The 26,918-nt window shown below is 43.7% G+C and overlaps 1 protein-coding gene across 2 annotated transcripts in view; it reads right to left on the reverse strand.

Annotated features, from left to right (window-relative positions):
- LOC144685942 (organic cation/carnitine transporter 2-like) overlaps nucleotides 1-26,918 on the reverse strand; it is a 127,639-nt gene that overhangs the window by 19,630 nt on the left and 81,091 nt on the right. For both annotated transcript variants that reach the window (XM_078551000.1, XM_078551001.1), the window contains exons 5-6: nucleotides 19,414-19,540; nucleotides 8,136-8,236 (exon numbers count right to left, since the gene is read on the reverse strand). In XM_078551000.1, the coding sequence (XP_078407126.1) occupies nucleotides 8,136-8,236; nucleotides 19,414-19,540 (228 nt within the window). The remainder of the gene's footprint in view (nucleotides 1-8,135; nucleotides 8,237-19,413; nucleotides 19,541-26,918) is intronic.

Raw genomic sequence — 26,918 nt, forward strand, 5'->3', positions numbered from 1 at the left:
TGAAATAAGAGGGCACCTGAAATCTCTGGGGTTCATAGTTATTTCTACAGAAAATATACTCATACATACTGTCAGACTCAGAAATGCCCCAAAGCCAAAGCTGATATTGCCATTTACGTTTCAATGACAGTGAGATTCCAGCTTCAAAGGTCAACTAGGATATAGTAACATATATGGCTGGATCAGAGCAATGTAATGAAGCAATTGCTTTGTCTACTTTTCTTTTGGGTCCCGTACTGGGTACTGTCATGAGGTGCAAAGGGATAAGTGCGAATGGGATTAAAGATAAACTGAAAACAAAGACAGTGCAATATGCATGTGAATTTACAAAACACAGCCCCTAAGATGCGGGCCATTTAATAAAGCACTGTACAGTGGAAACGCAGCCCTGAATAAATGCTTAGGACCAAGATTGCTGCTAGGTTATTTCAGGATTCTTATTTGTGTTGAGATCCCATTTTGCATTTGTCTGTGAAAACTGAATTCCAGAAGTTTTACATATGACATACAGAAAGTAATTAAAATGAGACTACATTGGGACCCTAACTTGCATGGCTAAAACTGTAGCAAACTGAATATTCCATCAGTTGACTTAGAGGAAAAAAACATGAAATCCACAATTTTTGTAGTAGTGGATTTAGAAACTTTTGAAGGAGGTGGGGGGTGATGAGAACTAATGGTACAAAATGGATTTTCTAGCTGCAGGGTGGGAACAACCCAAATCAGGAAATTTTAATTTCTGAATTTTTAGTGTATTTTGCAGCATATGTTAAATATTAAAATAAAAATACATATTATTATGTGTCACAACTGAGCATAAAAGCAGGCCTATATGTATTCATGTGCCATAGGTGAATGAGTTAACAATGCATGTAGTAATGGTCTGTGATAATGTTGACATTATGAGGTGAAACATTTCTAGCTCAAGGTCCTCAATTCTGGTTTGTTGAGTTGATTATTTAATTATTGCAACGTATTCTGATCTTAAATACCATCAGTGGTAAATTATCATGTGGTACACAAATGATACTGTTTTGACAAATCAGCTTTTAGTAATACGAACAATTCATGTCAAGCATCTCAGAAAAAAAGTTAACCAAAGGAGGCAAAGAAGGGCCAAGAACAAGATATGGAAATTGCAGCTGTAGACTTGAGATTTATACCTGCCAATTGCTGTACATGCTGGATGATTGTCCTCAGAGCCTGCACAAACACCTTTCTTTTCAGACAAGTGTCAATGTGTTTTGAGTCCTACAACTCTATAAAGTTGGAGACATCTTTCTTTGCAGCTTCTGCTGGAATGAGGACACGTTTTCACCCACTTACTATTCCTCCAGTTCCCCCAAGCTCCATGAGTCACTTGGTGTCATATCCAAACCATCACTAACCAATTCTGTCTGATGGAATTCCCTGACTTGGTGTCTAGGAGGGATGATGCAAATAATGCGGGTGGCTATTTATGGGGTGAGGATGTTGGGGCAGAGATAGATGTGGTGGGATGTGGTGAAAGTGTGGTCTGGGTTTATTTTTATTCTTTCATGGGGTGTGGGCATTGCTGGCTAAGCCAGAATTTATTGCCCATCCCTAATTGCCCTTGAGAAGGTGGTGGTGAAGCACCTTCTTAAACCTTTACAGTCTACGTGGTGTAGGCACACCCACAGTGCTTTTAGGAAACGAGTTCCAGGATTTTGACCCAGTGTCAGTGAAGGACCAGCAATATAGTTACAAATCAGGATGGTGTATGGCTTGGAGAGGAACTTGCAGGTGGTGGTGTTCCCATGCATTTGCTGCCCTTGTCCTTCGAGTTGGTACAGGTTGTAGGTTTCAAAGGTATTGTCAAAGAAGCCCTGGTGAGTTGCTGCAGAACATACTGTGGATGGTACACACTGCTGCCAGTGTGCTGGTGGTGGAGGAAATGAATATTTTATGTGGTGGATGGAGTGCCAATCAAGTGAGTTACTTTGTCCTGGATGGTGTCAAGCTTCTTGAGTGTTGTTGGAGCTGCATTCATCTGGGCAACTTGACAGTATTCCATCACATTCCTGACTTGCGCCTTGTAGATGTTGGACAGGCTTTGAGGAGTCAGGAGGTGAGTTACTTGTCACAGAATTCCCATCCTCTCACCTGCTCTAGTAGCCACAGTATTTATATGGCTGGTCCAGTTCAGTTTCTGGTCAATGGTAACCTCCAGGATGTTGATAGTGGGGGAATTCAGCAATGGTAATGCCATTGAATGTCAAGGCAAGATGATTAGATTTTCTCTTGTTGGAGATGGTCATTGCCTGGCACTTGTGTAGCATGAACCTTACTTGCCGCCTAATAGCCCAAGCCTGAATGTTGACCAGCTCTTGCTGCATATGGACATGTGCTGCTTCAGTATCTGAGGAGTCATGAACATTGTGAAATCATCAATGAACATCCTCATTTCTGACCTCATGATGGAGGGAAGGTCATTGAATAAACAGCTGAAAATGCTTGGGCCTGGGACATTACCCTGAGGAACTCCTGCAGTGATGTCCTGGGACTAAGATGATTGAACTCCAGCAACCACAACCATCTTCCTTTGTGCTAGCTATGGCTCCAACTAGCGGAGAGCTTTCCCCCTGATTCCCATTGACTTCAGTTTTGCTAGGGCTCCTTGATGCCACACTCGGTCAAATGCTGCCTTGATGTCAAGGACAGTCACTCTCACCTCACCTCTGGAGTTCAGCTCTTTTGTCCATGTTTGGACCAAGGCTGTAATGAGGTCAGGAGCTGAGTGACCCTGACGGAACCCAAACTGAGCGTCAGTGAGCAGGTTATTGCTGAGTAAATGCTGCTTGATAGCACTGTCGACGACCCCATCAATCATTTTGCTGATGATCGAGTAGACTGATGTGGCAGTAATTAGCCAGGTTGGATTTGTCCTGCTTTTTGTGGACAGGGCCTAGATGGGCAAATTTCCACCTTGCTGGGTAGATGCCAGTGTTGTAGCTGGACTGGCACAGCTTGGCTAGGGGCGCAGCTAGTTCTGGTACACAAGTCTTCAGTACTATTACTGAATTGAGTTGGTTACCATACACCTGCTCTTCATCATCATCTACATAAGCTACTCAGAGGGAGAAAAGCTCCAGTTCCCCACCTTCCTCCAGGTGGTTCCCAGACAAGAAATGAAGAGCATGATGCATGTGTTACTTTGCTAGCCCTGGTCAAATTGTTGAATTTCCTTCAACATTGTTCTGCAATACTGGGGTTGAGGTAATTAGCATTAAGTGCCAGTGTCAGCTCACTTTCCAGGCAGCTGCCGTGCCATTCCTGGCTTCCTTGAAGGATTGCAGACCCCAGAGTCTGTAACTCCCACCTTCAACCTCAGAAGGGGCCCAGAATGGATCATCCACCTGGCACTTCTGGCTGAAAATGTTTGCAAATGCTTCAACCTTGTCTTTTGCACTGACATGCTGGGCTCCCCTATCACTGAGGATGGGAATGTTTGTGGAGCCTCTTCCTCCGCTTAGTTGTTTAATTGACCATCATCATTCATGACTGGATGTGCAGGATTGCTGAGCTTTGAACTGATCTGTTGGTTGTGAGATTGTTTAGCTGTATTGCATGCTGCTTCCGCTGATTATCATGCATGTATTCCTGTGTTGTAACTTCATCAGGTTAGCACCTCATTTTTAAGTGTGCTTGGTGCTGCTCCTGGCATGCCCTCCTGCACCGCTTATTAAAGCTGGTTGAGCCCCTAGCTTGATGGTAATGGTAGAGTGAAGGATATGCCAGATTACATGAGGTTACAGATTGTGGTTGAATACAATTCTGCTGCTGCTGATGGTTCACAGCACCTCATGGATTCCCAGTTTTGAGCTGCAGGATCTGTTAAATAAGGGTAATTATAAAGAAATGAGGGCATTGTTGGCTGCAATGGACTGGGGAAGGAGTTTAGAAGAAAAGACAGTTGATGAACAATGGCAGACGTTTGAGAAAATAGTTCATGACTCACAACAAAGATATATCCCAGTGAGGAAGAAGGATTGTAGGAAGGGGATAAACCAACTATGGTTAACCAAGGAAGTTAAGGATAGTATCAAAGTGAAAGAAAAAAACATACAATGTGGCAAAGATTAGTGATAAGCCAGAGGATTGGGAAAGTTTTAAAAACCAACAGAAGATGATCAAAAAAAAATGAAGAGGTAGAAAATAAACTTTGAGGGTAAACTAGCAAGTAATATAAAAAATGGACAGTAAGGCCTTCATTAAATATATAAAAAGGAAGAGAGAGGCCAAAGTCAGTATGGGCCCCTTAGAGAATGAGGCTGGGGAAATAATAATGGGGAACCAGGAAATGGCAGAGGAGTTGAATAAATACTTTGCATCAGTCTTCACAGTAGATGACACTAATAGCATACCAAAAATACTAAATAGTCACGGGGCAAAAGAGGGGGAGGAAATAAATACAATAACTATCAGTAGAGAAAAGTACTAAGGTAACTAATGGGGCTAAAGGCCGATAAGTCACCTGGACCTGATGGGTTACATCCTAGGATATTAAAGGAAATAGCTGCAGAGATAGTGGATGCACTGGTAGTAATCTTCCAAGAGTTCTTAGATTCTGGAAAAGTCCCAGAGGATTGGAAAACTGCCATTCTAACTTCCTTATTCAAAAAGGGAGGGAAATAAAAAACAGGTAACTATAGGCCAGTTAGCTTAACACCTGTCGTTGGGAAAATATTGGAGTCTATTATAAAGGATGTAATAGCAGAGCATTTAGAAATGTATAATCTAATCAAGCAGAGTCAGTATGGCTTCATGAAGGGGAAATCATGCCTGACAAATTTATTAAAATTCTTTGAGGAGGTAACAACCAGGATAGATAAAGGGGAACCAGTAGATGTAATATATTTGGATTTCCAAAAGGATTTTGATAAGGTACCACACATGAGGCTACTTAATAAGATAAGAGCCCATGGTGTTGGGGGTAGTATGTTAACATGGATAGAGGACTGGCTAACTAATAGGTGACAGAGAGTTGGGATATGCAAGGCGTTTTCAGGATGGCAACCTGTAACTAGTGGAGTGCCACAGAGATCAGCACTGGGGTCACAATTATTTACAATATATATTAATGACTTGGATGAGGGAAATTAATGTACTATCACCAAGTTTGCGGATGACACAAAATACATGAGAAGGCAAGTGGTAAGGATGACACAAAGAGTCTACAGAGGGATATAGACAGGTTAAATGAGTGGGCAAAAATGTGGCAGATGGAATATAATGTGGGAAAGTGTGAGGTTATGCGCTTTGGCAGGAAGAATAGAGGAGCTGAATATTATTTAAATAGAGAAAAACTGCAGAAAGCTGCAGCACAGAGGGATTTGGCGGTCCTCATGCATGAATCCCAAAAAGCTAGCCTACAAGTTCAGCAGGTAATAGGGAAGGCAAGTGGAATGTTATCCTTTATTTCAAAGGGAATGGAGTATAAAGTCTTGCTAAAACTATACAAGGCACTAGTTAGACCACATCTAGAATACTATGAACAGTTTTGGTCCCCTTACCTAAGGAAAGATATACTGGCATTGGAGGCAGTCCAGAGGAGGTTCACTAGGTTGATCCCATGGTTGGAGGGATTTTCTTATGTGGAGAGGTTGAGTCGGTTGGGCCTGTACTCATTGGAGTTTAGAAGAATGAGAGGCGACCTTATTGAAACATATAAGATTCTTAGGGGGCTTGACAGGGTAGATGCTGAGAGGTTGTTTCCACTTGTGGGAGAGTCTAGGACCAGAGAGCATAATCTCAGAGTAAGGGGGTGCCCATTTAAAGCAGAGATGAGGAGGAATTTCTTCTCACAGAGGGTAGTGAATCTGTGGAATTCTTTACCACAGAGGGCTGTAGAGACTGGGTCATTAAGTATATTCAAGGCTGAGATAGACAGATTTTTAATCAGTAAGTGAATCAAGGGTTATGGGGAAAAGGCAGGAAAGTGGAGTTAAGGATTATCAGATCAGCCATGATCTCATTGAATAGCGAAGCAGACTCAATGGGCCGAATGGCCTACTTTTGCTCCTACGTCTTATGGTCTGTTCTGAATCTATCCCATTTAGTATGGTGATGGTACCACAGAACATGATGGAGGGTATCCTCCGTGTGAAGATGGGACTTTGTCTCCACAGGATTGTGTGTGGCCATCAATACTGTTATGGATGGATGAATCTGTAACAGGCAGTTTTCTGAGGATGAGGTACAGCGGGTTTTTCCCTCTCGTCTGTTGCCTCACTACCTGCTGTAGGCCCAGTCAAGTAGCTATGTCCTTTGGAACTTGGCCAGCTTGGTCAGTAGTAGTGCTACCAAGTCACTTTTTGTGATGGACATTGAAGTCCTTCATCCAGAGTACATTCTTGCAGGGAGAAAAGCTAACACCTCCTTTGAGTCCTCCATTTATCCAACACTTCCTTGGAGTTCATGCTTGTTTGGAGTTTGGTGAAATCTTCACCATATGGTCAATTTATTTGTGTGCCAGCTAATGCTGGATTATTCTGTGGAAGAATGGAAGAAATTAAGCATTTGAACAAACTTACTTAAGATATACCAAGGCATTCAGCCTGACCTTATTCAAAATCAGAGCTGGCCCTTTCACCCAAATGAAGTCAGTTAGACCCTATAGGCGTGTTATTATTGTAAACTTCTAAATATTGAAATCCCCATTGTCATCTGATAAAACAGATCAATAATGGTGAATTGAAACAGATTAAAATATGATCGGTAACTGCAAAATAAGAAAAGACTAAAGCTATTTATGCTAATTAACTTAGGTAAAGGGATAAAGATGTTTAAAATCTAAAAACACAAAACTTGCATGAATTGTTTAACTCTTTTGGTGTCTGCTTTGGTTAAGATGTAGCACTCTCACATGTGTCAGAAGGTTGTGAGTGCAAGCCCCCCTCCAGAGATGTGAACACATAATCTAGGCTAGCTCTTCAGTGCTGTACTGAAGGAGTGCTGCACCGTCTTTCAGTTGAGACATTATACCAAGGGCCCATCTTCACTCTCAGATGAACACATAAAGTCTCTGGGAACACTAGTAGGAAGAAAAAGGGGAGGCAAATATGAACTAAGTGATACAATTTTAAAGGAGGTGCAGGAACAGAGTAACCTGGGGCATAGTAACACAAGTGTTTAAAGTTAGCAGATAAGTTGAGAAGGCTGTCGAGAAAGCATACGAGATCTTTGGCTTTACAAGTAGAGGCATGGAATACAAAAGCAAGGAAGTTATGCTATACTATCAAACACTGCTTAGGCCACAGCTGGATTTTTAAGGCCAATCCTGGACACTACATTTTAAGAAGGATGTTAAGGTCTTAGCGAGGGCACAGAGGAGGTTTAGAAGAATAGTACGAGGGATGAGGAACTTCAGTTACGTGGAGAGACTGGAAAAACTGAACTGTTCTTCTACAGCAGATAAGGTTAAGGGGGGGATTTGATAGAAATGTTCAAAAGGAGAGGTGAAAACATTTTTTTTCACAGCAAGTTATAATCTGGAATGCACTGTCTGAAAGGCTGGTGGAAGACAATTCAAGAATAATTTTCAAAAAGAAACAGGATAAATATGTGAAACAGAAAAAATGCACTGGGCTATAAGAGAAGAGGAGATGAAGTGAGGCTAATTGAATAGCTCTTACAAAGGGCCAGCACAGGCACAATGGGACAAATGGTCTCCTTCTGCGTTTTATATTCTTTCTTTCTCTTTCACACTTTCTTCTATTTTATAAGTTGCACTAAGACAGCATTGGGCTGTTGTCTTCAAATAAAACTGACCTGTGTACACATGAATTGGTCAGTTTCTGAGCATAGCACCCTGTCAAAGCTCTTTAGGCCTTTGCTATCATCACTGCAATGTTTGATTTTGGGTTTCACAGCATATTTTGGCTTTGGATTGGTGCTGGGGATCAAGGTAATCAACGGTGCTACTTCAGGTGATCATCGTCAAAATCCCCATTGCCACAGATTTCCCACCAATCTGATCTGATTTGTGGAAAATAGGCGGATACTGCAAACCAGCTGTGCGGTATAACTCTAATAACATCCTGAAGACAATGGATAAGAAGCTCATATTTCCTTGAGAAACACATTTCATGGCTTTCCTTAGCTCTATTACTTACCACACTATAAGGTTTATAATAGTGATGCCTCGAATATTACGGGTTTTTACCAAGCGAGTAATTGTAAAAGATTTTACATTTTTATCCTTTATATCATCGAGCTGGAAGAAAAACAGAAGATTCAATATTATTAGAAAATATCAATAGTATCTGTTATTATTAATTTGTTTTCGGCATGGATGATCCATGAAAACCTATTTGAAAGAAACACCATTAGTCTGTGAATTAATTGATCAGAGGTTTATAGAAAAGTGCCATGCACATTGCAAAGATGTTTTAGAAAATGCTGTGTCACTTGTGTGTGATAATGTCATATCTCAGACTAGGAAAAATTACAATTCATGAGGAATATACAATGAGCTGAATGTTCTCTTATTCTGCATTTCAGTTCAAAATAGACTCTGGACAGATCCAAAATCTGAACTTTGACAAAGTGTGAATTCCATAAATTCTGCCATTAGAATCAGTGCTAATTGAAAATGAACATTATATACTACCCTTATTGTGACTTCTTTCTTTCCCCTCCCTTTGTCACCTACTGTGTTGCCCCTGCACCACCTGGAGATAAGAAAAGTGGGGCTCAGTATAAATATACATGATAAAACCTCCATTTTATTGATGCAGTGACATGTCAAAATTCATGATACTGGCTTAATTCTTATTTATATTATATCACTCTAGTCTATGCTTGAGTAGGTAAAATGTTTTCGTGGGTAATAGAAATTGTAATCAAGTTATGTATTATAGGTCTTCATCCAGTTTCCTACAGAGCTGAACATGTAGAGGGAAGAGGGCGGGAAGTATTAACATTTTGTGTAGTTTGAGAACAATAAATTGATCTTAACTGGCTTGAGAAAATAGGAATGTTTTGGACACTTTTTACATTTGTTTAAAGTTCTCTGTTGTCATGGTGATATCCTTTCTAACTTTGTAACTGTAGAGATAAGAATGTATTGGTGTGATCAGCACCACAATAACATTAGCATATATATATTTTTAAATCCTAGTTTTTATAAACATGGGGGAGGGAATCAATAAACATTGTAAATTAACATGGCAAGAAGTATATTGAAGTTGCTGTTTGCAGTGGCAGCAACTTGGTAGCACTGTGTTTGTTGTGGACTGTTCTAGGCATCAGACAGAAAATCGCCACAATACTCTTTCTTTATCAATATGATGTAAATGATAGGGTCAAACATGAGGCCAAATTTGCTTCTCTTTTTTTAGACAATAAATTAGCTATCCTAATATCCACATAAATAAACGTACCATTCGATGACGTATTGAGCAATAAAAATGAGAAATGTCTCAGGTTCAGTTCCCTACTCTGTGGGTCATTTAGCTGATCTTAGGATAATATTGGGGACTAGAAATAGTTTCTGTACCGCTGGGAGAAATTATTTGGAAGGAAGATTTTGTGAAATTGATTGAAAAAATGCATCCTTGGGCAGAATTTAGCCCTTTACAGGAGTGCTCGATGGGGGTGGTCGGGAAGCTGACCGCCGCCCGCGATCGAGGCTGGAAGGCGATTTCATGCTGGACGGCCAATTAAGACCCGCCCAGCGTAAAATGCAGGCAGCAGCGCTCAGCGCTGCCTGAGTGGGCGGGGAGAGGAGGGCGAGCAGGGCGAGCATGTGCTTGATAATCTCCCAGAGGCACAGAGTTACCTCAGGGAGGTGAAGAGTTTAAACAAAAAATAAAGAAATGAAAAATGCAATAAAACATGTCCTCCTCATGTGACTCGGTCACCTCAGCAGGGACATGTTATTAATTAAATTTAAACATTTTAATTTTATTTTTATTTGCTTTGGGAAACCTCATCCCACCCACGGGATCTAAAAAGTGCAAAGGCCGCTTGGCCTTTTCGCCTGCCCACCAACTGTATGGTTAGACGGGAAGTGAAAAATTTATTTTAACTACCTTGTTAATGGCCTTAATAGGCACTTTAATTGTTGGCGGGCGCGCTGCCAGCTCTGGCGCATGCCCGTAGACCAAAATATCGTGTGACTGTGCGTTGACGTTGGGACGCACGCCCGATGTCAACGCACATCATTTTACGCTCAAGCGGGTCGGGTGCGTGCCCGCCCACCGAGGTTAAAATTTTGCTCCTTTAAATTCAAACCATAAAACCACAATTAAAGTATTAGATTAATATAAACCTCCACTAGAAAATTTGTATGAAAGTATGAAAGCAATGTATTACAAAGCGAGAGGAAAGTCCCTGACAACTGTGCAGTGCCCAGCCTATTCCTGTAAATCATGTGCCGATTTGAAGGCTTGCCTTTTGGATGCCGGCCCAGTACTCTTTTTCCAGTAATAGCTTTCACCTTGTATGCAGTGCACAGCATGTCTCAAGGCAGGGCTGGCAATCATTTACAAAAATTTAAAACTTGCAATGACCTTGTTACAACAGGGGGATATAATTAGAATCACCCACTCTGGACATATGTTTGGAGATTTCATCTGATAACCTCCTGCCTTTAATCTCTTGCCTAGTCAAACAGTCTTCTCCAATATTTATATAAATAAACAAAAGGTGTTCAAAGAAAATGTATAAAACACACAGGGCTAAAAGTTTGTTTTCCTCAGAGCATAATGTATAATTAACACACACCTGCTCAAAGCTATGCAGGCAGCCTGCTAATTATAATGATAGCTGCACGTAGCTTAGTGCTAAACATGCTGCTGAGTGGCTGCACGCACACCTTAGCAGTGGCCCCACGTCTGTGCCACTTAAAGCTAGATGGCACTTGTTAAAGATGGGGTGCATTCTGCCTGCAGCTGGTGGTGGAAGGTGTTGTGGAAAGGTTTATGAGCAGAAGGACAAGTGGAAATGACGAAATAGGCGAGAGGGCTCAGATGAGGACTTTGATGTGGTGGCATACAGTGAAAGGCAGATGGGCAGGCAAATAGAAATGCTTGGTATATTGGCAGGCCTACCAGAAAGCCTGTTGTCGCTGACAAGGAACATGCAAAATTCCAGTTCCAACTTGACACAGAGCTTTGGGCAGAGATTGGGGATCATTCTTTCCAGAGTGGAAGTGGTGGCCAACTCCATGAGAACACTACTGAGGTTACCGTGTCACGTGGTGCACTGAGTGGGTCTCTGTGCAATGTTTCTCTATCTTTTTATTTTATAAATAATAACACATCCTGGCGCACGTCTGAGACTCATTTTATTGCTAACATGATGAAAAAGTGATCTGAGGTGGTGAAAGAGATCAAGGGGTCATCCAAGATGAGGGCAAAGGGTCAGGGTAGATGTGTATTTTTCCTGGCAGTAAGAGTTTAGATGTTCCAGGCTGTGCCTTCAATGGATGTGTTCGGATGGGCACCTCACAGTGACTTGCAACCCATGATCTTTAGCCTGGCTCAGAGGGACTGAAGCATTCCTGAATGAGAAAATCTCTGATTCTGATGGCATTCTGATGAAACATTCCAACTTGCACTGTGCCTGGCCATCTTCTTGTACAGTTGGAGCACCTCGATATTCTGCACCCTCCACCTCTGCATCCACTGCCTCCTCGTCTCCCACCTCTGACTTTCCCTCTTTCTCGAATGAGCTATGTTATTCCAAGGTCCCACCATCCTCAAGCTCCATACCTCTCTGGAGGGCCACATTATGGAGAGCACAACAGACCACTGTAACGATCGAGACCTTTACAGGAGGGTACTGGAGCGAGCCAGCTGACTGGGTCCAAGCACCAATATCACATCTTCAGAAGCCGACGGGCTGCTCCATGGTTGTCCTAATGAGCAGGTGGCATTGGTTGTATCGCCACAGTACCTCTGTCAGAGGCTCTTGTGAAATAGTGAATAACCATCTCTAAGGGATATCCTTTGTCCCCTTGGATCTGTCAGCGGACCTCGGGGTTGGAGTAAAGATCTGGGGCAGCCTGGACTGTTAAAGGATGAATGAATCATGGCAGATATCAAAAAGCGAATGCACAAATGGAGGAAGCTCTTGTTATGGTCTCAGGCCAGATGAACATTGAAGGAGCAGAGGTTTGTCCTGTTGATGCAGCTCACTGGCTAGTCACTGGGTACTTTGATGATCACATTGGTACAATCATTGATGCTCTGCATCTGGAGGAATCCAGCAATGGTGGCAAAACCTATTGTCTTCTGTGTCTGTGAGGCCTCATCTGTCGTGAAATTAATGTATTTTCTGGCTCTAGCATATACGGCATCAGTGAGCAACGAGATGTGGTTGTGTGTAGCCATTTGCGATATGCCACCATAATCAACAGCTGATCCTTGGAAGGAGCCAGAACTGAAGAAGTTCAAGGCTACAGTGACTGCTGGATACCGGCAGGGAACAGTGACCGATGCAGCAATGTGCGAGGTCTTCAGTGATGTGGGCACATATCTCTGTGACCATCTGCCTGGAGACTGCCTGCAGTTTTCTGTGCACTGGGTCTCAGTCATCTCCATGCAGCTCCAGCTTCGGAGATAGATCCTATGTGGAGGGTATGGCGCTTGTGTCTGCCTTATTCCTCATCCCTCTTCACTGTCCCTCGATATCTGGGACTCTGTCCTTCCTGTGAAGGGTGCTTCCTCTCAATGCCACTGGGCCCAAAATCCAAGAGCTATGCCTCTATTGCAGATGCTGCCTTCCTTCTGCTCAGGCTTGGCTTGCAAATTGGCCTTGGCTTCCTTTCCCCTGTCTTCTGCCCTGCAATGCCAGGAGGGAAACAAACAATACCAAGCACTGACTGCCCACTGTCCCCACCACCTATGCTGTGCCAAGGGCACATTTCCCAATGTCCAAGACCCCTGCTTGCTGTTGAAATTTTTATGGCTCTGGGGTAATTCCCTGGGGCGGCCATGACTGGCTTCCCACTCTGTAGCCATCTCCGTTTACCTAGCCTGCCCCAGACAACACAGGGAAACCATGTGCCCCTGTGGAACTCTGAACACCACCCCCACCCCCTCCCCCACCTCTGCAATTAACAAGCTCTTAATGAAATATTTAAGCAGCTTAACTGCCCTCAATTGAGGTTCGGACAGATTGCCATCTAGCTGAGGTAAATACAGCTGGTGCTGGCAATAGCATTGCAAAACTGGCAAGCTGCCTCTGATCTTGGCAGGGCCTGAAAATTCAGCCCACAGAATAGAAGTTTTGGGTTGATGACCTTTCATCAGATCAAAAAATAAGTTGCAGCTGTTTGGAAGCAGCCTGTCAGATCAAGAAGAGTATTTTGGGTAGCTCGAATCTGGTGGTCCAGAAATTGGTTTGTACCTTAATTTATGCACAATCCAAGTGTATTATGCTCTGCACCTGTCGAAAGAGGCTGGACCACGAAAAATTAATCCATTACTTCATTTCTATATTACTGATAAGCTCAACTCAACAATGGACACTAACTCCATCCCCCTCCCTGGCCAGTGTCTGAGGCTGAACTAAACTCTTCAAATTTAAAGGATGAATTTCATCATTGCGACAAATTTCTGATGATGGGCCACAAATCTGGAGTTGGCCCTGCCTCGACCGTTTGCGGGACCCTGCCCACATTTTCAGGGTTTAGGCAACTAATTAGTTACCTTCGGGGCTGCTGACCCTGTAAACAATGGCTGACTGTCTCCCAGGAGCTGCTGGCCAATGGGAGAGCCAGCAGTTCAGTAGTGCCATAAGGACTGACTGTACTATAGGCTGCCAAACAGTCAGAGAGAAATAGAAGAGCAGATATGTAGGCAAATTTCAGAGAAGTGTAAAAATAATAGGGTAGTAATAGTGGGGGATTTCAACTTCCCCAACTTTAACTGGGTTAGTCATAGTGTGATAGGTTTAGAGGGAGCGGAATTCTTAAAATGCATCCAGGAGAGCTTTTTAAGCCAGTACGTAGAAGGTCCTACAAGAAAGGGGGCGGCCCTGGACTTAATATTAGGGAATGAAGCTGGACAAGTGGTAGAGGTATCAGTGGGGGATCATTTTGCAAATGGTGATCATAACTCCATTAGTTTCAAGGTTGTTATGGAAAAGAACAAGGATGGGCCAGAAATCAGAGTTCTAAATTGCGGGAAGGCCGATTTTGATAAGATCAGATTTGGCCAGAGTGGACTGGGAGCAGCTACTTTTAGGTAAATCTGAGTCAGGGCAGTGGAAGTCATTCAAGAAGGAAATAGGGAGAGTACAGAGCAATATATCCCAGTAAAGGTAAAGGGTGGGACCAACACATTCCTGGAACCCTGAATGTTGTGGGATATACAGGATCTAATAAAGTGAAAAAGGGAGGCTTATGGCAGATACCGAGGGCTCAAAACAGCAGAAGCTCTAGAGTAGTATAGGATGTGTGGGGGAGAACTTAAAGAGGAAATTAGGAGAGCAAAAAGAGGGCATGAAAAATCATTGGCAGGTAAAATAAAGGAAAATCCAAAGTTATTTTACAAGTATATTAAGAGTAAGAGGATATTTAGGGAAAGAGTCGGGCTCGTTAAGGACCATTGTGGCAATTTGTGTGTGGAGCCGGAAGACTTAGGTAGGTTTCTAAATGAATACTTTGTGCCAGTGTTCACAAGTGAGAGGGACGACGTGGGTATGGAAATCAGGCAGAAGGACTGTGATATAATTAAAGAAATTAGCATAGAAAGGGAGAAGGTTCTAAGTGGCCTGGCAGGCTTAAAAGTAGATAAATCCCCAGGCCCAGATGAAATGTCTCCCAGGCTGTTAAGGGAGGCAAGGGAGGAGATAGCAGGGGCGCTGGCAATAATTTTCAATACCTCTCTGGCCACAAGAGTGGTGCCAGAGGACTGAAGGACAGCCAATGTGGTACTGTTATTCAAGAAGGGAGGAAGGGATAAACCAGGGAATGACAGACCAGTCAGTCTAACCTCAGTGTTGGGGAAACTATTGGAAGCAATTCTGAGGGACAGAATTGGAGAGGCAGGGATTAATCAAGGACAGTCAGCATGGTTTTGTTAAGGGGAGGTCATGTCTGACCTATTTGATTGAATTTTTTGAAGAGGTGACCAGGTGTGTAGACGAGGGCAATGCATTTGACGTAGTATACTTGGACTTCAGCAAGGCTTTTGATAATGTCCCACATGGGAGACTGATAACAAAGATAAGAGCCGTTGGGATCCAAGGCAATTTGGCAAATTGGATCCAGAATTGCTGTTCGTGGTATAAAAAATGATTTAGACTTGAATGTAGGAGGGTTGATCAGTAAGTTCGCAGATGACCTGAAAATTGGTGGGGTGGTAAACAGTGAGGAGGATTGCCTTAGATTACAGGAGGATTTAGATGGGCTGCTCGGTGGCAAATGGAATTTAATCCGGTGAGGTGATGCACTTGGGCAGGACAAACAAGGCACGGGAATACCCGATGAATGGTAGGACCCTGGGAAGTACTGAGGATCAGATGGACCTTGGTGTCCATGTCCACTGGTCCCTTAAGGTAGCAGGACAGGTAGATAAGGTGATTAAGAAGGCATATGGGATGCATGCCTTTATTAGCCAAGGCATAGAATATAAGAGCATGGAGGTTATGCTGGAACTGTAAGGCTAGAGCTAGAGTATTGCATGCAGTTCTGGAACCTGCATAATAGGAAGGATGTGATTGCACTCGAGAGAATGCAGAGGAGATTTACCAGGATGTTGCCTGTTACCTGGGCTGGAGAGTTTTAGTTTTGAGGAGAGATTGGATAGACTGGGGTTATTTTCCCTGGAGCAGAGGAGATTGAGGGGGGACATGATTGAGGTGTATAAAATTATGAGGGGCATAGATAGGGTAGACAGGAAGGAACTTTTCCCCTTGGTGGAGGGATCAATAACCGGGGGCATAGATTTAACGTAAGGGGCAGGAGGTTTAGAGGGCATGTGAAGAAAGATTTTTTCACCCAGAGGGTGGTGGGAATCTGGAACTCACTGCCTGAGGGGGTGGTAGAGGCAGAAACCCTCATAACGTTTAAGAAGTATTTGGATGTGCACTTGCGATGCCACAGCATACAAGGGCTGCCATGGGGGTGGCCTTGCTACTGGTGGCACCTCCAGGGGCTACTGAGTACATGAATAGGAAGGCCCAGCCCAAGCCTCCATGGAGACCACTAGGGTTCTCCAGGTGGTCTCCACCTGAAGATCCATCTGCGCAGATACCAATGGCAGCAATAAGAGGCCCTTAATTGATCACTTACATGGCTATTGCCCTGCTCTTTCCCCTCATTATACGAATTTCTCCTTTTCAAAAGTTACTGCTAAGTCTGCTTCCACCATCTTTTCAGGCCGTGCATTCCAGATCATAATAAATCACTGCATAAAAAACATGACTTGCCATTTTTTCCCCTGGATTTATTTTGCCAATTATCTTAGATCAGTATGCACTGGTCAGTTATGTACATACAGGCCCTGATATTCCGGTGGCGATTCCATGGAATTTCATGGCTTGGTAAATTAGAATCACCCGAATACAGAACCTTATAGGATACCATTCATCACAACTTTCCAATATATTTTATCCAGACTCATTGTTTCTGCCCATCAACCTTCTCTCTATCCATGTGGATAAATTCCCCTTAATTCCATTTGCCATAAGTCTCTTAAATGATACCTAGTACCTTGTTAAATGCTTTTAGAAATCCATATAAGTTATGTGCACTATATTTAGTTCTTCAAAGGAATTTCTATGGTAAGTTAAACACAGCTGGGCAATACTATCACCTCAAAGTGCCCCTCCAAGACACACACCATTTTGTCTAGGAACTGGATCACTGTTCCTTCACTGTTGCTTGTCAAAATCCTGGAACTCCCTAATTAGCACTGTTGCAGCACCTTTACCACATGGCCTGCGGCAGTTAAGACTCAACACCACCTTCTTGATGTCAAATAAGGATGTATAATAAATGTTAACCTCGCTAACCATGTCGACATGAGAATGTATAGGTACAGGAGTAGGCCATATAACCCCTTGAGCCTGCTCTGCCATTCAATAAGATCATAGGTTGATCTGACCTTGACCTTTCCTGCTTGTTCCTGAGAATTATTTTCCCAAACAGTCTTTAAGAAATCCATGTAAGCTGAAATGATTAACTATGTTTCTCTAAGCAATGTTCCTCTTAGTAATTTAATGTTGCATTAGAAACTCTGATAGTTTACCGACACTAGAGACTAACCGACTTGTAACTTCCTGAGTTATTTGACATTTTTTTTATTCTTTCACGGGATGTGGGCACTGGCAAGGCCAGCATTTGTTGCCCATCCCTAATTGTTAGCATCTAATAGGTTCAGTTGATGGATGTTAAATACCTGGTAGTTTAAGGTAATAAGGTGAACAGGTATTAGGTATTGATTAGTTAATTATGCTCAGATGTGTGTATAATGAAGAGTCAGCCAGCACTGGTGGTAGATTGCGTTAGAGTGGAGAAGTAAGCTCTGTGGCGAGCAATAAACAGCCTCCACCAAAGTCTCAGTGTCTTCTTCATAACCAGGCTTGGGAGTTTCTCTGACATTTGGTAGCAGAGGATGGTTGCCTGAAAGTCAAGATTGGAGACTAAGGCTGGAATTTTCCAGCCTCTTACGTCAGTGGGATCTTCCGGTCCTGCCACTGTGAATAGAGATTTTCAATGGCTCGCTGGCCCCTCCCGTGGGGAAACCCACTGCGGAGGGGGAAAGGGGGCTGGAAAATTGCCCAAAAATGGAAAACGGTGTTTTTGAGGCAACACATGACATGGAAGGTATGGAATGTGAGGAGGACGATACTGACCAGTCAGAAGAAATCGGATTGGTCACCAGAAGCTTCAGTCCGGTAATGTGTATCCTAGTTGCAGATTTGTTCAACTGCATAGTTCTAGTTAGTGGGTGTACATCCGTGGTATGTAGAGCGAATTGGCTAAAGTGTTACATAGATTCTTTAAGGAAGGAAGACTGAAGTAAAATCAAAGAATATGACAGTTCTACTTGTTTCAAATTTTGTGATGGTAACACATTTAAATCGCTAAAAATAGTAATTCTTGTAAAATAGCAGGGGTGAATTGCTTTATCAGTACTGATGTTGTATCATGTGCAATACTTTTACTATTAAGTAAGCCTCCAATGAAAAAGACTCAAATGAAGTTGGACATGGAGCATGATAAAGCGATCATGTTTGGGAGATCTGTAGATTTGCAATTTACGCAGTCAGGACATTATTGTATTCCTTTAAGGTCTATCATCTCTATACAGAATGTTAAAGAGGTACTAGTGGCAGCTGGTATAAGATTTAAGAGAGAGGAAGCAAATTATTACAAAACTATACTGACAATTTGCACATCCCTCTGGCCATAGGCTGAAGATTCTGTTAAAGGATGGAGGGGTACTGGATGAGGAATACACTAGATTTGTCGATGATATTAGTGAAAGATGTGATATTTGTAAGAAGTACAGGAGAATGCCATTGCGACCAGTAGTAAGTCTTCCATTGGTGAGAGACTTTAATGAAACCATAGCGATGGACCTCAAAGCATGGGATAAAGAAAAAAATAATTTTCTTCTACATTTTGTAGACGTAGTGACCAACTGTAGTCTGTCAACAGTAATTTATAGTAAAGGCAAAAAAGTAATTATTGATAAGATAATGGAAAGATGGATAGGCATGGGGCTGGGAGCACCAGCTAAATTCTTAACAGGCAATGGGGGAGGATTTGCCAGTGAGGAATTCAGGAGTATGTGTGAAAATTTGAATATTGTAGCAATGCATACAGCAGCAGAAAGTCCTTTTAGCAATGGAATATGTGAGAGAAATCACACTATGATTGACAAAATTTGATGAAAAATTTTAGCTGACTACCCAAAGTGTAAATTGACAACTATTCTAGCATGGGCAGTTCATGCATAAATCACACTCCAGATGGTTGGGGGCTACAGCCCCTATCAATTAGTTTATGGAAAGAAAACTTCAATAATGTGGGACCATACCCCAGCTTTGCAGGGAACTACCATTAGTTCAATTTTTGCAAAGCTTGTGAATGCGACGCATGCAGGTAGGAGAGCATTTATTAGGGTGGAGGTTTCAGAAAAAAATCAGGAGAGCTTTGAGGCATCAAATCAGGCCAATGGAATTGAATTTTAAGCCTGGGGACGTGGTGTATTATAAAATGGCAGGGCAGAAAGAATGGAAAGGCCCAGGAAAAAGGATAGTCACTTGGAAAAGAGAGATGACAGACATCCATAGAACCGCAACATAGCAAAGAGTCAATGCTTTCAGAGGAGAAGGAGGCTGAGAAGAATTGATATTTAAAGAGCAGACCTATATTACAGGGTTAAATAAATAAACAGGCAGCAAATACGCTATTGTGTGTGCCAATACCTCAACATCATTGAAGAGCATCTCTGGTAGAGTGACACCATTTTTCTTTGCAGCATGTCGGAGTATTGCTTTAGCCTCTTGTACCCTCCCTTTTAACAGCAGCCAGCGTGGAGATTCAGGAATATACCTGGGATTAAAAGTGTTACTTTAAGAAAAGAACAGTAAGGTTGCACAAAGGACTTTGGCAAATAATAAAATTAAAATTGTCTTTAGTAACAGACATTAACATGCAATTGTATTCAAATTCAGAACCAGGGTCTAGGCTGGTGTGAATGGTATTTCATATGAGTTTTAACATGCTTACATAAATCACTGAATTGTTTTGTTTTCAACTCGCTCATGGTATGTGGGCTTCGCTGCATTTATTGCCCATTCCTAATTGCCCTGGAGAAGGTGGTGCTATGCTACCTTCCTGAACTGTTGCAGTCCATGTGTTGTAGGAACACCCACAGTGCTGTTAAGAAGGGAATTCCAGGATTTTGATCCAGCGACAGCAATGTAGTTCCAAGTCAGGATGGTGTGTGACTTGGTGGGGAACTTGCAAGTGGTGGTGTTCCAATGTGTCTGCTGCCCTTGTCCTTCTGGGTGGTAGAGGTTTTGGATTTGGAAGACGCTGTCGAAGGGCCCTTGATGTTGTTGCATTCATCTTGCAGTTGGTATACACTGCTGCCACTGTCCATTGGTGGTGGATGAAGTGAATGTTGAAAGTGGTGAATGGGGTGTAAATCAATTGTGCTGCATTATCCTGGATGGTGTTCAGCTTCCTTAGTGTTGTAGGAGCTGCACTCATCCAGGCACTTGGGAAGTGTTCCACCACACTCCTGACTTCTACCTTGTAGATGGTGAACAGGCTTTGGGGAGTTAGGCAGGATCGCAGGATTCCTAGTCTCTGACCTGCTCTTGTAGACACAGCATTCATACGGCTGCTCCAGTTCAGGTGCTGGTCAGTGGTAACCCCCAGGATGTTGATGGTGGGGGATTCAGTGATGGTAATGCCGTTGAATGTCAAGGGGCTATGGTTAGATTCTCTCTTGTTGGAGATAAGTGTACTATAGGTACCCAAACAGAGAAATAGGAGAGCAGATGTGTAGGCAAATTTCAGAGAAGTGTAAAAACAATAGGGTAGTAATAGTGGGGGATTTCAACTTCCCCAACATTAACTGGGTTAGTCATAGTGTGATAGGTTTAGAGGGAGCGGAATTATTAAAATGCATCCAGGAGAGCTTTTTAAGCCAGTACATAGAAGGTCCTACAAGAGAGGAGGCGGTCCTGGGCTTAATTTTAGGGAATGAAGCTGGGCAAGTGGTAGAGGTATCAGTGGGAGAGCATTTTGTAGATAATGAACATAACTCCGTAAGTTTCAAGGTTGTTATGGAAAAGGACAAGGGTGGGTCAGAAATCAGAGTTCTAAATTGAGGGAAGGCCGATTTTGATAAGATCAGATATGATTTGGCCAGAGTGGACTATGAGCAGCTACTTTTAGGTAAATATGAGTCAGAGCAGTGGGACTCATTCAAGAAGGAAATAGGGAGGGCCAACATATTCCAGTAAAGGTAAAGGGTGGGACCAACAAATCCAGGGAACCCTGGATGTTGAGGGATATACAGGATTGGATAAAGAGATAAAGGGAGGCTTATGGCAGATACCGAGGACTCAAAACAGCAGAAGCCCTAGAGGAGTATAGAATGTGTAGGGGGGAACTAAAAAAGGAATTTAGGAGGGCAAGAAGGGGGCATGAAAAACCATTGGCAGGTAAAACAAAGGAAAACCCAAAGTTATTTCACAAGTACATTAAGAGTAAGAGGATAACTAGGGAAAGAGTAGGGCCCATTAAGGACCATAGTGGTAATTTGTGTGTTGAGTCAGAAGACGTAGGTAGGGTTCTAAATGAGTACTTTGTCGGTATTCACGAGTGAGAGGAATGACATGGGTATGGAAATCAGGCAGAAGGACTGTGATATAATTAAAGAAATTAGCATAGAAAGGGAGGAGGTTCTAAGTGGCCTGGCAGGCTTAAAAGTAGATAAATCTCCAGGTCTGGATGAAATGTATCCCATACAGTTGAGTGAGGCAAAGGAGGAGATAGCAGGGATGCTGGCAATAATTTTCAATACCTCTCTGGCCACAGGAGAGGACTGGAGGACAGCCAATGTGGTAACGTTATTCAAGAAGGGTGGAAGAGATAAACCAGGGAACTACAGGCCAGTCAGTCTAACCTCAGTAGTGGGGAAACTATTGGAAGCAATTGTGAGGGACAGAATTAATCTACACTTGGAGAGGCAGGGATTAATCAAGGACAGTCAGCATGGTTTTGTTAAGGGGAGGTCATGTCTGACCAATTTGATTGAATTTTTTGAAGAGGTGACCAGGTGTATAGATGAGGGCAATGCATTTGACGTAGTCTTCTTGGACTTCAGCAAGGCTTTTGATAATTTCCCACATGGGAGACTGATAACAAAGGTAAGAGCCCATGGGATCCAAAGCAATTTGGCAAATTGGATCCAGAATTGGCTGAGTGGCAGGAAGCGGAGGGTGATGGTTGAGGGGTGTTTTTATGACTGGATGCCTGTTTCGAGTGGGGTTCCACAGGGATTGGTGTTGGGTCCCTTGCTGTTTGTGGTATATACAAACAATTTAGACTTGAAGGTAGGAGGGTTGATCAGTAAGTTCGCGAATGACCTGAAAATTGGTGGGGTAGTAAATAGCGAGGAGGATAGCCTTAGATTACAGGAGGATATAGACAGGCTGGTCAGATGCGCTGCTCAGTGGCAAATGGAATTTAATCCGGTGAGGTGATACACTTGGGCAGGACAAACATGGCACGGGAATACACGATGATTGGTAGGGCCCTGGGAAGTACTGAGGATCAGAGGGACCTTGGTGTGCATGTCCACCGGTCCCTTAAGGTAGCAGGACAGGTAGATAAGGTGATTAAGAAAGCATATGGGATACTTGCCTTTATTAGCCAAAGCATAGAATATAAGAGCAGGGAGGTTATTTCGGAACTGTATCAAACACTGGTTAGGCCACAGCTAGAGTATTGCATGAAGTTCTGGAATCCGCATTATAGGAAGGATGTGATTGCACTAGAGAGAGTGCAGAGGAGATTTACCAGGATGTTGCCTGGGCTGGAGAGTTTTAGTTTTGAGGAGAGATTGGATAGACTGGGGTTATTTTCCCTGGAGCAGAGGAGATTGAGGGGGGGACATGATTGAGGTGTATAAAATTATGAGGGGCATAGATAGGGTAGACAGGAAGGAACTTTTCCCCTTGGTGGAGGGATCAATAATCGGGGGCTTAGATTTAACGTAAGGGGCAGGAGGTTTAGAGGGGATGTGAGGAAAGATTTTTTTCACCCAGAGGGTGGTGGGAATCTGGAACTCACTGCCTGAAAGGGTGGTAGAGGCAGAAACCCTCATAACGTTTAAGAAGTATTTGGATGTGCACTTGTGATGCCATGTCATACAAGGCTATGGGCCTAGTGCTGGAAAAAGGGATTAGAATAGTTAGGCACTTGTTTGACCAGCGCAGACTCGATAGGCCGAAGGGCCTCTTTCTGTGCTGTAGTTCTCTATGCTTCTATGAATCTATGGTCATTGTTTGGCACATATGTGACACAAATGTTACTTGCCATTCATCAGCCCAAGCTTGAGTATTGTTCAGCTCTGAAGAACAGTCATACAGACTCAATGTTAACTCAGCTTCTCTCTCCACAGATGCTACCAGACGTGATGAGTTTTTCCAGCATTTTCTGGTTATATTTCAGATTTCCAGAATCCGCAGTATTTTGCTTTTATATCACTGAATATTGTCTAGGTCTTGCTGCATATGGACACTGACTGCTTCAGTATCTGGGCAGTTGTGAATGGTGCTGAACATTGTTCAATCATCTGTGAACATCTCCACTTCTGACCTTATGAAGGAGGGAAGGTCATTGATGAAGCAGCTGAAGGTAGCTGGACATAGGACACTATCCTGAGGACTGAATCGATTGACCCCCAAAAACCACAACCATCTTCCTTTGTGCTAGATATGACTCCACCAGCAGAAAGTTTTCCCCCCCATTCCCATTGACTCCAGTTTTGCTAGGGCTCCTTAATGCCACACTGGACTCGCTTAGCTCTTTCTATTGCATGCTGCTTCTGCTGTGTGGAATGCATGTAGTTCTTTGTTGTAGCTTCACCAGGTTGACACCTCATTTTTAGGTATGCCTGGTGCTGCTCCTGGCATGCCCTCCTGCACTCTTCATTGAATCAGGGTTGATCCCCTAGTTTGATGGTAATGGTAGAGTGGGGGATATGCTGGGCCATGAGGTTACAAATTGTGGTTGAGTACAATTCTGCTGCTGCTGATGGCCCACAGTGGCTCACGGATGCCCAGTCTTGAGCTGCTCGATTCTAAATTTTGGAAGCACTCTCACCATGACATTAGCAGGATTTAATGTAGACAATGGGTGTCTCACCCTCCGGCTGCAGGATGGGTGGTGACCCCTGTTGCTTCCATGGGGGAGGGATGATCAAATGATGTTCCTGTTAGACACTTAGCTGACTAGCGTTGGACTTTCCCGAGATTTAGGATCGGGGTTAGAAATCCCGCCAGCCAAGAGCTGCTGGCCAATCAGCAGCTGGCAGCTCTTCACTGCTGGTAGTACCACCAGGAGCAGTGGCTGCTGATGGAAATGCTGTAAGGACTTCACAGGCATCGTTGCCAGATGGACACTGGTGAGTGGGACAGAATGAGTCAAGGGGAGCAGGTCACCAGAGAAGGGGTCCAGGAGTCAGAGGCAAAGGCAGGAGGGTGGCCTCTGGCAGTCCTCTTTTCCATGTGCTAGGTCCCTTCAATCAGGCACTGAGTGCCTGTGAACAGTAAACACCTCCCTCTGAGGCCACGGGCAAAGCCAATAGGGTTTGCTGGGTGGCCTTTGGAAGGCATGGGAGAGCTGTGTGACTCCCATTTAATCCCTGAGCCACCACTAACTTCTACTACATTCAGGGATAACTGGTGTTAAGTGGTTCTTTAATGAGCCTAATTGACATCCTGCTGTGAGCAGGCAAGTTGTGCACATTAGCTCCTTTCCGCCTCCGATTTAATCGCAAGAGGTTTTGCTGCCACTGGCAGGCTGATGCACAGCCTCTCCTGTGATTTAGTGAGCCTGGTGCCTTGTTTCCTGACCACGACAGGCTGGATTAAATTATGTTTGGTGCAGGGAGATCTAAAGAGCAGCAACAAATAGGGAGGGTGGAAGGTGGTGTGGGTGGCGTTTGGTGGTGTTGTGGCTTGGTAAATGAGAACAGTCTGAATCAGCTAAGGAACAAATAGATGACGATATTATGGGGAAAAAAAGAATTTACCAAGAGGAACATTAAATTGAACAATGTCCAATGGATTGATATAAACAAGTGAAAGACCAGAGAATATAGGAGATAGCTTCGGCAAAAAAAAATTGAGAAAATGAACAGTGTTAAAAATATCAGTTAAAAAGGTACAGAATGTGGTAATAAATGTGCAGAACCAGAAAGTATTGTTTTACAGGAAGATGTGGACAATTGCATCAACAGAAGCTTTGCTGCAAACTGGTCAAGAATGGGAAATAAATATGTCAGAAAATAGTGGGGGTTATATTTCATAGCCTTCGAAAACAGGCTTGGGAATTGTGATGCACAATTAATCTGCGACTGTTGCTTCTAATATAGGCAACGCATCAACTTTGTGCTGCCTTTAAATTAGCATGATTGCTGCATGCAGCCAGCTCGAAATGTGGCCTCAGTAGGGGACATAAAATTGTGAGAGGCTAGCACCAGTTAATGCCAGCCTGCACCTCTTAATGGGGCGGTGCATTGTGTCTGCAAGGAGCAGGTGCTGGAAGCCATTCTACAACTGATTCTGACCTGCAACAAACAAGAACGGCACAAAAAGAACAGAAAATGCTAGAAATGCTTGTAGGTCTGGTAGCAGCTGTGGAGATACAAACAGAGGTAATGGATTTTGTTTGGAGTTGGAACCCCCAATGTTTCGGGGCCCAGAACCTACATCAGCGCCTGATGCCCAATGCAATTGCTGACTTGTAGGCCAATTAATGGGCAAGGTGCATGCTCACTGTCCAGTGAAGTACAGTGAACAGACTCCCGAGGCTGGTGGGGCATCAGAGGTGGGACCTTCCAATGTACAGTGGAGAATGAAAGAACACCTCAAAATGAAGGTGGTAGCATCCGCTTAAATTTGCAAAGAGGCCACAGCTGCTGAACTCTCATTATTTTCTGGAACCCCTTCACAAGACGCCAGGGGCCGCAGCTGTGCCCCTCTCCTAACTGTGGATGGGGTGCAGGCCCTCCCAATCTGCCGGCAGGAGGCTGCTTCAATCTCTCGTCCACGTTACAGCCTCAACAGGGGTCCCACATATTGATCATGCCCCTCCGATCCTCCCGGAATGAAAATGAACCAGAGATGGTACAATGGCAGGAGACCGGAATGCTAACCAGTTGTGGGAAATTGTGGACCCCTCTACCTCCACTCCCGGCTCCATGTCCATCTGTAAATTCGGCCCAACGTTTCAGGTCGATGACCTTTCACCAGAACTGCAGTGTTAACTCTGTATATGTTCTATAAGATGAAATAAGTCAGGTGGATGACTTAAATGTGAGCGAGCCCCTAGGGAGTAGTGACCATAACATAAAGTTTAAATTAAGATCCAACTATAAAAGTAAAAAGCTATTAAAAATATGAGAACATCATATTGGAGCATATTTTAGAAAGATGTGAAACATGGGTGGTGGGTAGGTGAAATACCTTGGAATATTTGTGGTGGTGGTGGTGGGGTTCTGATGGGCACAGGGTGTCTGATCTTGAGCCACAAGGCTCCACAGGTTTCACTAGGTGGCCTGGACACTTGGCCCTGGCCTCCTCCACTGCCAATAATTGGCCACCTAAGGGCCTCAATTGGCCCATAGGCAAGCGGGCCATCCAATGCCTCCCACTGTGCGGGCAAAGTACCCACTGGGGCAGGGGCAAGTGATGGGATTGCACTTCTGCCATGGTGCTCAATCTTATGCCCTCCCTGGCCTTTCCACCCCTTCACCACCCCCCACAGCACCAACCCTGGCCTACCACCTGCTCTAGAGGAGAATAAAATTCTGGCCTACACTTCAAGTGTCTATGTGGTTGCCAACTGTGATTAAATGTATTACTGGAGGTTTCATCTCATGACTTGCCTCTACGCTCCAGTCATTTGTTGGTCAACACATCCATCCTCATGACACACTCCCTTCCTACGCCAATTGGAAAGCAAAAGGCCATGTCCCGCCTGACTGCTGGCACTCCTCTCAGCAGGCACCCACGTTCAGATGCTGCTAGGCCTCAGGCCTCGCTCCAGGTCTTTCCTCCGCTCTCATTATGCCTACCACACACCCCCAACCCCTCCCAGTTGATTTAGTGAATGAGGGTGAATGTGTGCGAGGATGGGTGCGTGAGTGTGTGTGAGGGTGGCTGGCTGAGTGAGTGCCTGTGTG

The sequence above is a fragment of the Cetorhinus maximus genome, chromosome 10 (genome assembly GCF_964194155.1).
Source record: "Cetorhinus maximus chromosome 10, sCetMax3.hap1.1, whole genome shotgun sequence".
NCBI classification, from domain to species: domain Eukaryota; kingdom Metazoa; phylum Chordata; class Chondrichthyes; order Lamniformes; family Cetorhinidae; genus Cetorhinus; species Cetorhinus maximus.